The sequence below is a fragment of the Uranotaenia lowii genome, chromosome 3 (assembly GCF_029784155.1).
Source record: "Uranotaenia lowii strain MFRU-FL chromosome 3, ASM2978415v1, whole genome shotgun sequence".
NCBI classification, from domain to species: domain Eukaryota; kingdom Metazoa; phylum Arthropoda; class Insecta; order Diptera; family Culicidae; genus Uranotaenia; species Uranotaenia lowii.
Window position 1 is genome coordinate 160,714,129 of NC_073693.1, and position 13,295 is coordinate 160,727,423.

Consider the following 13,295-nt stretch of genomic DNA (forward strand, 5'->3'; position numbering starts at 1 on the left):
TTTTTGTAATTTTTGTCTTTTCTCTTTTCTCTTTTCTCTATTCTGTTTTCTCTTTTCTCTTTTCTCTTTTCTCTTTTCTCTTTTCTCTTTTCTCTTTTCTCTTTTCTCTTTTCTCTTTTCTCTTTTCTCTTTTCTCTTTTCTCTTTTCTCTTTTCTCTTTTCTCTTTTCTCTTTTCTCTTTTCTCTTTTCTCTTTTCTCTTTTCTCTTTTCTCTTTTCTCTTTTCTCTTTTCTCTTTTCTCTTTTCTCTTTTCTCTTTTCTCTTTTCTCTTTTCTCTTTTCTCTTTTCTCTTTTCTCTTTTCTCTTTTCTCTTTTCTCTTTTCTCTTTTCTCTTTTCTCTTTTCTCCATTTTCTCTTCAGACTTCCTTCATGCAATCTCTCCTTTATTTTTTTATTCTATCCTTTATTTTTCTAGCTTTTTCCTTTTTTCCTAGCTATTCTTTTTACACTTTGCTCTTATGTTTCCATTCCATTTTTCAAGCTAACTCTTCTCTTTTATCTCTCATCACCTTGCTCTTCCTCTCATGTAGCCACTATTTTTCAATCTCGTACATAAATTCTATCACTTTATTTCTTCGTTTATTTTCTTTTTTTTTTCATTTAGTTCTTTCTGACATCTTTTCAAAATCAATTTTTTTTTCTCTCAATACCTAAACCTGTTTTAGTTTTCATGTCTTCTTTAGAATAATGAATTGCCGAAAGATTTTCCACGAATGTTGAAAGACAAAAATAATACTCACCCCAAGAAAGATTTTCACCCGCACTGCGTAGCTTGGCAAATTGAGACACACAAACACGGTCGAAACTATAAGTAACATTTTCGTCACTTTGATCTGTGAATTTACGACGCGGCCTCTACCTGCCAAAAAAAAAGAGAAGGAAAAGAAAGCACCCATGGTTTGATTAATGTCAGGATTATCTGGAAACTAATGAGAGAGGAAGCGATTTCGGACACAGCGAGGAGCAGAAAAAGTTCAACAGAAAAAAAAACACCCTCGGGAAAGTTTGGTCCAAAGAAAAAAGAGAAACTTTTTCCTAAACAATAATTATTCATGACGGATTTTGGAGATCAAGTCGATGAAAGGCCAAAAGAAATACGTAAGTAAGGCAAAACAAATTAAGGCGCACTTACTGTAGGACTGAATCTGCGGGATGGGAAGTCCTCCATTCAGGATCAGGTGGTTTGAGTTGGATGTCTGCAGTTGATGGTGCTGTCTTCGAGATTCCCGTAGATTGCCACCGAAGCTGCAAAAGTAAATGGAATTTAGAGAAGTGTTGTTGTGCATTTTCTCGCGCTCAGCTTCATCCGGATGATGAAGCCAAATTGAAGATGGATGGAGGGCTTCGGGGGTTTCTGGGTGTTTGTTGATGGCAATTCATTTTGAGCGAGGTTAAGTTAAATCCTTGTGTCGAGTGATTTAATTTTAATTACATGTGTTCTATTATATATTTTTTAATCTTATTTTTTCTGGAGATATATTTATTTAACAAAATTTAAGTTTGATTTATATTAACTTTTTTGAGCTTCAGAACTTCAGCAATATGAACAAAATTGTTCTTAGAGAAAAAAATACTTCAAAGATTGCTTCAAATACTTGTTTAACTTTTCCATTTTGACTTTTCTATTTTTTGCTTCAACTTATTTGGCAGGGTGAAAGAATGTACCATATCAGCAATAAGTTATAGGAAGAAAAAAACAATATAAATATCAATGTCGAACGCAAAATTCCAATCATAAAAGGGAGTTGGTTCGGCCTTATCGTGGAAAATAACATTCATGAATATGTTAAGAGAGCTTGGTAAAGTATGAATAATTCCATACATCAATTCAGGTATCTAGCTAGAATTCAATGCTACATTCTGGCCCTGCCTTTAGAAGGAATTCGCGCCAACTCGGCTGAACCAATGAGACAGTATCTGCTAAGAATTTTACTGGTTTCTACAAAAACGAGTTATAAAAATATTTTCATTCAACTAAAAAGCGACCCCTTGATTAGGCTTATCAATCAACAATGAACAATTAAGATGCGCAATGTTGAAAAACAAAGAAAATTGTAATAGGTATTGTGATGGTTTTCAGAGCAATCTGAAATAAATCAAACTCCAGATATTAAACTTTATCGTCTTTCAATCGATCCTTGACTAAATTATTCTTGAAAAGTAAGATAAATTAAGGCAAAGTAGAAGAACAAGACGAAACATAATAAAACAACATAAATCAAGATGAAACAAAACAATAATAGATTAAACATGTAACAGCCAGATGAAACAAGCTCAAACAAGGTAAACAAAGGCAAAACAAGTTAAAACAAGAGAAAATATGATAAAACAAAACAAGAAAAAGAGATCAAACTAAACAAACAAGAAGACACATGAAAAAAACAACAAAAAATAAAATTTGTTAAAAAGCATTCAAAGAAATGGAGTTGAAGTCAATCAAAAGATGAAGGCTTCCGTTCTCTTCTACATGCTCTTTTTTCAATTACGTTTTCTAAGTGGAATATTCATTTCATTTTTGTTTTGCTGCATTGAAATTCGTTTTCTTTATTCTTGTTTGATGTAATTTTGTTTTTTTTTTTATATCTTACTTTATCTTGTATTACTTTGCTATTTTATTTTTAGTCTTGTTTGAATTCTGTCTAGTTTTGTCTTATATTTTACTAGTTTTTTCGTATTTAATCTTGTTTTATCATGTTTGGTATAGGTAATCATGTTGAACCTTTCTTAACCTTGTTTTCTAATTTTTATCATTTAACTTATTTAACTTTATCCTACCATATTTTATCTTAGTTTATCCCGTTTAATGCAGTGTTATCTTGTTTTGTTGCGTTTTATCATTTATTATCGTATTTTAAATTGTTTAATCTTCCTTCATATTATTATTTCTGGTTCTGTTAAGAATAAACTAGTTTTACCTTGTTTTATTCTTGAATGCCATTTTTTTTATTTAATTGTACAGACCGGCACATGTGCCAAAATCGAACGGTTTTTAGAAGCGACATTACCTTTTAATTCTCTCTATAACAGGATTAATATAATTTTAATAAACACCATTAATACGTTTTTATGTTTTAAATGGTGATAAAATACAAAAAAAAACAAAAAAAATTAAAAAAAATAGTAAAGTACTCAAAAATGACAAAAAGATGAAAAATTAAAAAAAACAAATACAGACCCCGTTCGTTTTTGGCAACATGCCCGAAAATTTTGTGTTGCCAAAATCGAACGGTTTTTTTTTCCTAAATTTTTCCTCTTATTTTTACAAACTAACCATTTTTATTATCGTAAACGTTATTTATAATAAATTTTCAACCATTTTTGGTAATTTTGTATTATTTTGTCTCATGTTCTTGATGCATTTAGCACTATTCTTGTTTTATTTATAACCTCTTTGTTTTTTGTCTTATAAGCTTTTTTTGTCGTTCTTCAGCAATTTTCAGTTGTTTTCTGTCATTTTGAGTCTTTTGTTTGTATTTGTTTTTTAATTTTTTTTAATTTTTCATCTTTTTGTCATTTTTAGTACTTTATAATTTAAAAAAAAACTTTTTTTTTTGTTGTATTTTGTCACCATTCCAGAACGTAAAAACGTATTTTCGGTGTTTGTCTAAATTACAATGGTCCTGTTTATAGCAAAAACATAAAGGTGATGTTGTTTCTAAAAACCGTTCGATTTTGGCACATGTGCCAAAATCGGATGTTGCCAAAATCGAGTGTTGCCAAAATCGAAAGTTGCCAAAAACGAACGGGGTCTGTACAAACAAAAGACTAAAAATGACAAAAAAAACAACTAAAAAATTATGATGAATGAAAAAAACAGCAAAACATAAACAACCAAGATTATAAACAAAACAAGAAAAGTGCAAAATGCATCAAAAACATGAGAAAAAATAATAAAAAAACGACTAAAAAATTCGGAAATTGACGAAAAATAACGTTAATGATGACAAAAATATTTATTTTGTGAAAATAAAAGAAACAAAACTAAGAAAAAAAAAACCTTTTCGATTTTGGCAACACAAAATGTTCGGGTATGTTGCCAAAATCGAACGGGGTATGTATATTAAATGATCTAGTTTTAACTCGTTTCAATTTGTTTTATCTTGATTAATATGGTTTAATCTTGTTTTTTTTTCTAGTTCTATTTTGCATTTTCTTATTTGATCTGATTCTATCCTGTAATGTTCTGGTACATCTAGTTTTGTGATATTTTATGTTGTTTCTAATTGTTTAACTTGTGTTTCACTGCAGCCCGTGGCTTCCTTTTCTGTTTTTTTTTATGAAGATTAAACCATCTGACAATAATGTCTTAATGATTAACTTAATGCTGTGGTAAACATATATTGCACATTCAGAACTTTTCAAGCTAATTGTTCCTTAATTGATCACGAAAGCTGGATTCAATCAGTCGTTTAAAGGTTGTAGTTGAAACATTAAAATCAAAGAAGGAATAATATCGCAAAAAGGTTATTTTTTTGCAGACCGCAAGGGGTCGTCACTACCATAGCGCGTAGTTCTTGATTCAAAAGAAAACCACTCACGATTGCGCAGTACCTTTTCTGGAGCACAGTAAGTATCCAAGAACATTCGATTTCATTCCGAAGAACCTTCTCTAGGAACAGAACTTATTCAGTGAATATCCAGAAATGCTGAAATGACGATCTGACAGCGGTTGAAGACCAAGTAGGCCACAACGTTGTACGTAAGGCGGCAGGGTTTAGAGGGTTCTCCCACGGTAGATCACACAGAGCATAACACACGAATTTTAGTTGAATTGCTTCAAAAATTCCAGTTGGCGATTGAGTTGAAAATACACTGGAGAAATGCTTAGCAAAAAGTCTACATTTTTCAGCAGGTAGGTGATTTGGCAGTTCTGTCATCAAGATGCAGCACCGCAGGAAGACTCAAGCTGTGTATATATACAGGAGGTGTTACCGAATATCGAATTCCCGATTCAGCCATTTTGGCTATTTAGGCTATGCAACTATGCGAAGCTCATGAAGTTTGTTTACCAACAAACCATAGAATGCTGAGCAAAAAATAAACAAACTCATTGAGAGCCCCGCTCACTCCTCGCCTACTTACTGTGCAAGTCGGAGAACCTCGTGTATCTAAAAACCTTGGGAAGACCAGATTCATTCCGTTTGTTGTTTACAAATTTCCAAAACTTTTTTGGATTGCGACAAAGTGCGATCCACTTAGCGGTGATAGCATAGTCGATTCTAGACGCGGTTTTGTCTGGTAGCGTTGTTAAGTTTCATGTTAATGAATGGGCACCTGGAGTTACTAAATAGTCGTAGCAATTTTGAACGAAGCTGTTTCAACCGTTTCAGACGAGCATTAGTCCAAAGAGGTCGGAGAGGAGGGCGAGTCATGGGCACGGATTTGTCGAAAACATCGTTCATAACTGCGCAGAATGTGCTCACAGTATCATCGACACTGGTACATCTTTGAAGAATCGTCCAGTCGATTTCGGATAGAATTTGGTACATCAAATCGAAGTCAGCACGGCGGAAGTCTCGAGCAGATGGGTCAAAAACTTCAACAAGGTCGATCGACATCGGGAATCAAATATCGACCTCAAGTGGAGGATGGTAAACGTCTACTTGTACGACGGCATCACTGGCTTCGATAATGGTGCTAATCAAAATTGAGTCATCCTTAAAAACCAGATCAAGCGTTCGGTTTTGGAGGTTCTTTATACCGTTTTTTTATGCATTCCGTTCAATACAGTTTCATCCAACAATGAAGCGCCAGCCATACTTATAATTGTCACGATGACCGCAAAAATTGCGGTTGGTTGAGATCGCCAAGAAAAATAATGCCACACGAGGGATGTTGCAACTTAGCTTCAGATAATGCCTCAGGCTCTGCGAAGTAGTTCCACCTCCCCGTGGTGCAGAGTGGAAACGTGTCTGCTTTATGCAGATGTACGGCCGAGAGAACTACATCCCCCCCCCCCCCCTTATGAAGACCCTCGCTAACGAATTTTGATTACGGCAATGGAATTACTATCGGAAACTATTGGTGAAGGTGTGATGCTAAACCGTGCCGATGTACCTGGAAGGCTGGCGGGTCGTTAAGTCACGCCAGTCTCTAACGGTTGCCTGTGGGGCACCGGGACACACCCCACAGTATCCCAGTCCTTGCTGCGCTAAGCAGGTCACTGGCGCAGTGGACCGTTTGTTACCTTGCTATTCGTGGGACTCAAAATGAAAAGAAATTTAAACAAAGAGAAAAGGGACGGAACGGACAAAGGCGAGAGCCCAAATCCGTTCGGCGAGAGTAGCCTTAGGCGTTCGCCGGTTAGGCAATCTGCCAACCCGGTGGACCCGACGGCAACGTCGGTGGAAACACCGTGCGATGATCGGGCGGACCCGTACGAACAAGTACAGGAAGCGCTGGAGGACCTACTGAGCTCCCCGGAACTCCAAGATCCGGGAGCTCCAGTAGAGTTGGTCACGGCCATGGCTGGCATCGCTGACCTTGTGGAATGTGTGAAGGGGAAGTCCAACATCCACAAGCAGGGTTGGTCGGCTCTTCTCAAACAACAAAGAGCCGGGAGAAACCAACTCTGTTTTCAGTTCGGCTTCCGAGTGTAATCCTCTTTCGCTGATCGTGCTCCACTTGTTACCCGAGTTTACACGAGCTGTAAGTGACTCGGACGGCAAGTGTGAGAGCATTTGCATCCGAGTGGGAGAAAGAGAATTCTAAACAAAGAGCGCCCTGTGTTTCAGTCATACACCTCAGAGTAAAGAAGGAAAAAATTATTTAGACTCCCACCACACAACGTAGAAAAAATATAAACAATTTCTACTCCGCTACTATGCTCACTGCTGTTAGCTGTTTTGAAGTCTTTTTTTTTACAAAAGGTAGCGTTCGAAGAAGAGGTGACAGGTGGTTTCATCAAAAAATCAGGACACCGCGAAGAACAAAAACCAGGATTTTTCAGGACCCCAGTAGATTGGTGGAAATGCAATGCAGCTCTTCTTAGATTGCATAAATTAAGGCGAAATAGCGGTGCAGTATACGCCTTAATTTATGCAGCAGAAGAGATATGAAGTTAGGTGGCTTTTAGTTTATACCGAAAAACACCGTTCAAATATCATCTGAACCGAAGATTACCACTGGTTTGAGAGGTTATACTGTTTTTATTGCAAAATCAATTGCAATTAAGATCAGGACGGCTTCTAGAAAATCAAGACACCGCTGGGAGCTTTGATTCGGAAAGTAGCATCTTTTCTCGTGAACGTACTAAGAATAAACTGAGTTAGCTCTCGAATTCTCCTCAGCACATTGCGCAACAGATTTTTCCGGAGAAGGAAATTCTCTTCATCAGCGGATATGAATGCTCTCGCTCACTCTTATGTGTTGACAATCTCACTCTTCATTTCAGTGCGATTTATCTCTCCCCGCACCGATTGGGGGAGCAGACGAAAAAAATTACACTCTCTTTCTCTGGACAACCCGATCTGAGGAGTTTTGCCACCCATGTCCACAAGGAAATACGCGAGAAGCTAGCCAGGGTGATGCAGCTTTTCATCGCAGCCAACAAAGCTGTGGTGGAACGTCTTGCGGAGCCCGAGGCCAGAACAAAGGAGCGAGGGCCGGCAGAGACCCCTCTGAGGGCGGACACCATCCGCCCGAAGAAGGTCAATGCCTTTGCCCAAACAGAGGGCAGCCTTGCGTTTGCTGGCAACAGAAAACGTAATAGAGGGTCTCCCGGGGAACTCAGACCCGGTGACCGTAAGAAAAGAGCGGAGGATCCGTCTGTCCGGCAGGATCCTGCGGCCAGCGCTTCCAAGCGGGCGAAAGGCCCTGCTGAAAAGGCAGATTAGCCGACGAGCGTGAATACCGGATGGCAAACGGTATCGCGCAAAAGGGAAGCTCAAAGGTACGGAGACGGGAAAAGCCAAACCCCGACTCCAACGACGCAAACGTCGCGTCAGGGAGAGGGGCGAGGCGATTGTCGTCAAAGCACCTGAGGGCACGTACGCAGATGTCTTGCGACAGATGCGTACGAACGAAGACCTCGCCGATCTAGGCGAAAAGGTTCGGAGGATCCGTCGGACACGCACCGGCGAGATGATCCTCGAACTAAAGCGTGGTGCTGGAAACTCCAGCGGGACCCTTACGGCTAAGGCCGCCGAAGCCCTTGGCGACAAGGCTGAGGTGCGTGCCCTCTGTAAGGAAGTGACCATCCGGGTTAAAAACCTGGATGAAGTTACGGCGGAAGACGAACTGCGGGTGGCACTGGTCGAGCAGTGCAAAATCCGCTCAGACCAGATGTCGGTTCGTCTGCGGAATGGCCCCCCCCAGATCTGACATGCAGATTGGGCTGGTCAAACTTCCGGTTGCAGCAGCAAACGCCGCACTTAGGTGTGGGCGGCTAAAGGTGGGATGGTCTATCTGTCAGATGTCCATCCCCCAGCAACCGGACCGGTGCTTCAAGTGCCTGTTGAACGGTCACAAGTCGTTGGACTGCACTGGGCCAGACAGAAGCGGCATATGCTGGCGCTGCAGCGAAACCGGCCACAAGTCGGCTAACTGCAAGAAGCCTGCTAAATGCCCTGTCTGCGCTGGAGACCACGCTGCTGGCAACCCTAGGTGCCCCGCCTACACAAAGGCGCAGGCGGTACCACCCCGGGCGCCAGGAGCATAGAGGTCGTCCAACTTAACCTCAACCACTGCTACACAGCACACCAGCTGTTGCGGCAGATGACAGTTGAGGAAAAGTTGGACATCGCGTTAGTGGCAGACCCATATCGCAGAGCTGCGAATGGCATTAATTGGGCGACCGATGATGCCAAACTGGCCGCGATATGAGTTACAGGTAGTTTCCCCATACAAGAAGTGGTGGCGACGGAAAACGAAGGCATGGTGGTGGCCAAAGTGAACGGGACCTACTTCTGTAGCTGCTATGCTCCCCCAAGATGGTCCTTGGAGAGGTTCGGCACTATGGTTGACAAGATGGTAGATGTGCTAACGGGGAAAAGCCCCATAGTTATTGCTGGCGACTTTAACGCGTGGGCCGAGGAATGGGGTAGCCGCCTCACAAACCCCAGAGGTCAAATACTTCTAGAAGCCCTGGCGAGGCTTAATGTGGATCTGGCCAACGTAGGGAACACCAGTACCTACCAGGGCTGGAACGGGAGCGAGTCAACCATAGATGTCACCTTCGGTAGCCCGGGGTTGGTATGCGATTGGATGGTGAGCGAGGCCTACACGAATAGCGATCACTTCGCGATTCGCTATCGGCTAGGCTCAAGTACGCGGACAGGTAGACGCGAGTCTCGTACAGGAGAACGCCTCTGGAAGACAACGCAGTTCGACCAGAACGTCTTTGTCGAAGCGTTGCACTGGGAGAGGAACCTGGACAACCTGTCCGCGGAAGAACTGACAAGGGTTCTAGCTCGCGCTTGCGATGCTGCGATGACGAGAAGGGCCAAGCATAAAAACACTAGGCCACCCGTCTATTGGTGGACGGAGGAAATTGCGGGTCTGCGTGCCGACTGCCATAGGGCAAGACGCAGGATGCAGAACGCAAGGGATTGGGTTTTCCAACAGGACTCGGCGCCGACTCACAAAGCGAAGAAACCCCACCTTTGGATTGCTCAACATTTTCCAAGGTTCATTTCGAGCTCCGAGGGGCCGGCGAGTTCGCCAGACCTGAACCCTATGGACTTCGCTGTTTGGAGGCCGAAGTCTGCTCTAAGAAACATGAAGGTGTGGAGGTCCTAAAGCGACATCTCGTGGCAGCCTATGATAAAATACCACAAGAAAACCTGCGGGCCTCATACGATGCGTTTCCCGACCGACTGCGGCGAGTTGTGAAACAAAAGGGCGAACAAGAACAATTGTTGGTGATTTTAGCATTCGTAAGATGCTAGCCATCATATTCCTGAAAGATGTACACTTAGAGTTAAGTATAAAGGAATCTCTTCGAGGAAACATCAAGGTTCTTTAAGATCCTGTATGCGTTTGTATTCGTTTAATGTAGTCTTGAATTTACACAAAATTTTTGTTATAAATTTAAACGTGCCAGAAATGCTTGGACACCTAAAATTTGCGTGACATAATTTTTAAACGATCCAATTTTGCATCAATTCCAATTCATCACATACACCCAAAATTAAGCCCTTACTCCAATCATAAGTTCTCAATGTTTCAACGCCATTGGCATGAGATGTGAACGCCTGTGGCGAGGGTTCGATTTAAGACATTAACTTCCCAGCGCAACAATACAATGTCTAACTTGTCTGTAGTTTTCGGTCAAAATAACACAAGAAACTTTCGGACAATCGATTCGGCACGGACATTCGATGGGATTTTTTATTTCATGTAGAAGCGCGCCCCAGAATATTCAATGCAAAGTTGGTTGGTCCAGAAAAAATGTGTTGAAAAAAGGGTTTAAAAACATATTGAAACATTTTAATAAACAAACCAAACAAATTTTTAAGAATTTTCAACTTTCTTTTCATTCCTGGAGAGATAACCGTAAAATAAAAAATGCGCTAAATTTAGTTTACAAAATAGGGGTGTCGCGTAAAAAAAAATTTGAAAAAGATCCCATATAAATCCCATACAGATATGGATAGTGCTAGATACTCTTGCTCTTCATCGATGATAACATAAACATTAGGTACATATGTATGTTGATTATAATATGACGCAAAAATTCTGTATTTCTGTATTTCATCATTTTGTTTGCCTTGAAAATTCTGCCTCTAATCTAATACCATACGGATAAACTGCATGCTAAATCTCCACCTGCCAGGCTTCTTCGATTCTCTTGATTTTTGCTCACTTTTTCTCATCTGCTTGTCAAACGCCTGGGAGAAATATGCTTTCTCACACTTAAAGCGATCAAGCAGCCCACGTTTTGATGCAGAGCATTTAAAAAACGCAGTCACCTAATTTCATTCTCGCACGGAGAAATGTTCATCAGCTTCTCAATTGCTGGCTGAGAAATCCACGACCGAACAGAGTTGTGATGCTTCGGTTGTGGTTTTTTTAAGCACTAGCTGAATTTTACTTTCGGCCTGTCAAATTCTTTAATTTATGATTGTCAGAGCTCTCAATGTCGGAATCAATTTTTTTTTCAAACTCCAAGGCCCTCAAAATGTTTGAAATTTCCAAATGTTTCAAACTTTTTTACCTCTGCATGCCAGAATTATTGAACGTCTCCAGCATTAAAGCAGGTTGACAAATGCTGGGGCCAATGTTTCATAATTCCAGGTAGAAAGAGGACGGTTGAATCACATTTTAAAGCTGTCCACGTGATATGGTTAAACGGCCAAATATCATATGCGATTTGCATTTCTTTTTCTCTTTGGGGCGATGAGAATAGCGAAACTATGCCCTTGCCTTCACTGAGCAATTTATTTCACTGATCACACGGTACGCTGATGAGGTGTTTTCAGAGTCACACACCAACAGTGCTCTGACAGTAGAAGAGTGATCATTCGTTAGAGAAAATTTTTCTCACCGCTCACTCAGCAGCTGATGATGAAATGCTCATTAGAAATGGACTCACAATTATTCGGAGCGAAAAAGTTCACTGTCTCTTTTTGGTCAAGATGAGCAAAATGAAGCCTGCCACCTGCCAAATGCGTTTTTTTTAGAATCTGGCACTCGAACTCACCTGCGAGGCATCGTCATGGTTCTCCGGACGCCGGCAAATTTCCACACCGTGAGGGCCGTGAACGTATTCAGCACCACGATCATCGTGAATGGCACCACGAACACCAGAATTGTGTCCAGATAATTGAACATTGTCATCTGGTCCTGGGGGAGATATGATGAGAAAAAGCAAAGGAAAAATAAGATTTATGAGCTTATTATGAAAATGATGGGTGACGATATTAAAAGGGAACAAAGTCCGGGTACACAGTGCCATTTTTTAAAACAGTAGCAAACAGATTCTATGCGTTGGGTTTGAAACGCTGCGGAAACGTTACGCAATCTGGATTATAAATCATAAACCAGCAGGTGTATTTGAGCACACCGGGAGCTACCTACTTAGTTGCTACTAAATGAAGAAAGGCTGCATTAGTGGAAGCCGCTAAGCTGGAAAAAATAAGCCCCCATATTATAGTGTTGTGATCCAACAAACACACTTAGATCAGCACTATTGTGTTCCGCTTACGGTGAACTTCTGAAAATCAAATCACGTTTAAGCTTTTTTAGTCTTCAGCTATTAGTTTTGGGATGAAAGCGGATTTGTTTAAAATGAATTACCGAATTCCTCAATGTCAAAACGTTGCCTAAACAAAGGCGTCAACTTTTATTTATGTTTGGAACATATTTGCTCAAACATGAAAACCAAAAAAAAAAGGGTTAATATTTCCGTTGGAATGAAATATGAAAAATATGGTTTAGACCTTTTTTTCTTCTACGTGATTATATTCTTGTTGTGAGAAGTTTTACCCTGGAATTTCAAGTGTGATGGTAAACATGCAACGCAAAAACAAAGTGCGGATTGGTCATGATAATTAATGAGATGGCATTAATTTTCCAAGCCCGTTTCTACTGCGGCCAACTGAAAAAAAAGGTTGGCACAAAAAGGCCTGGCCGGGAAAATACTTAGGATTTCTATTTTCCAGCGCAGTAGTGGCGAGGCGATTAAATTGATGTCAACCCATTTTCAGAATGCTCACAATTCCCTAACATTTGAACTGCGGGCGATAAATTCATTTATGGTTCCTCGCGCAATGCCACTTTCCGTTTTCCACCAGGATATTTCCGTAATTTGATGAACCCGATCGAATATACAAAAGAAGAGAGAAAAATGGTTCAGCGGGAGCTTCATCTTAGTTGAATTTTCTTTACTATTTACCTTTCGGATCTGGATGGTAGTGAACAAAGCGCGGAATTAATTTAATCTCAAGATTGGATGGCTGCGAACGAATTAAATTCTCTGCTCACTTCTTTTGACTTTATTCTTCAATTGATCGTTTTTTCCTCTCCTTCTCGTATTTCTTTTTCATTTCATTTCATCTTCATTTAGTTCTTTTCTGATTTTGTTATTGCGGAAATTGCACCTATTTAGACTCCTGTGCAAATAATTTCCACGCAGAAATATTTTCGCACTGACGCACACATAGACAACCCGTGTCAGTTTTTCAAATCAGCCGTTGCTCGTTTCTGATTTTCGAATGACATTTCCAAACGGCATAATCGTTATTGTTTTGGCGAAAATTATTATGAAATGCGAACCAAGGAGTTTAATAACGAAAATTGACCGATCAACAAATGAAAAGAAACGAACAGAAAACAGAATGCATCCTGTACATTCG

General features: G+C 40.3%; 1 protein-coding gene across 1 annotated transcript in view; it reads right to left on the minus strand.

Annotated features, from left to right (window-relative positions):
- Positions 1-386: 386 nt before the first annotated feature.
- The window catches only part of LOC129754204 (neuropeptides capa receptor), a 38,722-nt gene continuing 25,813 nt past the window's right edge, over positions 387-13,295 (minus strand). The window contains exons 2-4 of the mRNA XM_055750107.1: positions 11,642-11,784; positions 1,133-1,245; positions 387-859 (exon numbers count right to left, since the gene is read on the minus strand). Of these exons, the coding sequence (XP_055606082.1) occupies positions 669-859; positions 1,133-1,245; positions 11,642-11,784 (447 nt within the window). The 3' untranslated portion in view covers positions 387-668. The remainder of the gene's footprint in view (positions 860-1,132; positions 1,246-11,641; positions 11,785-13,295) is intronic.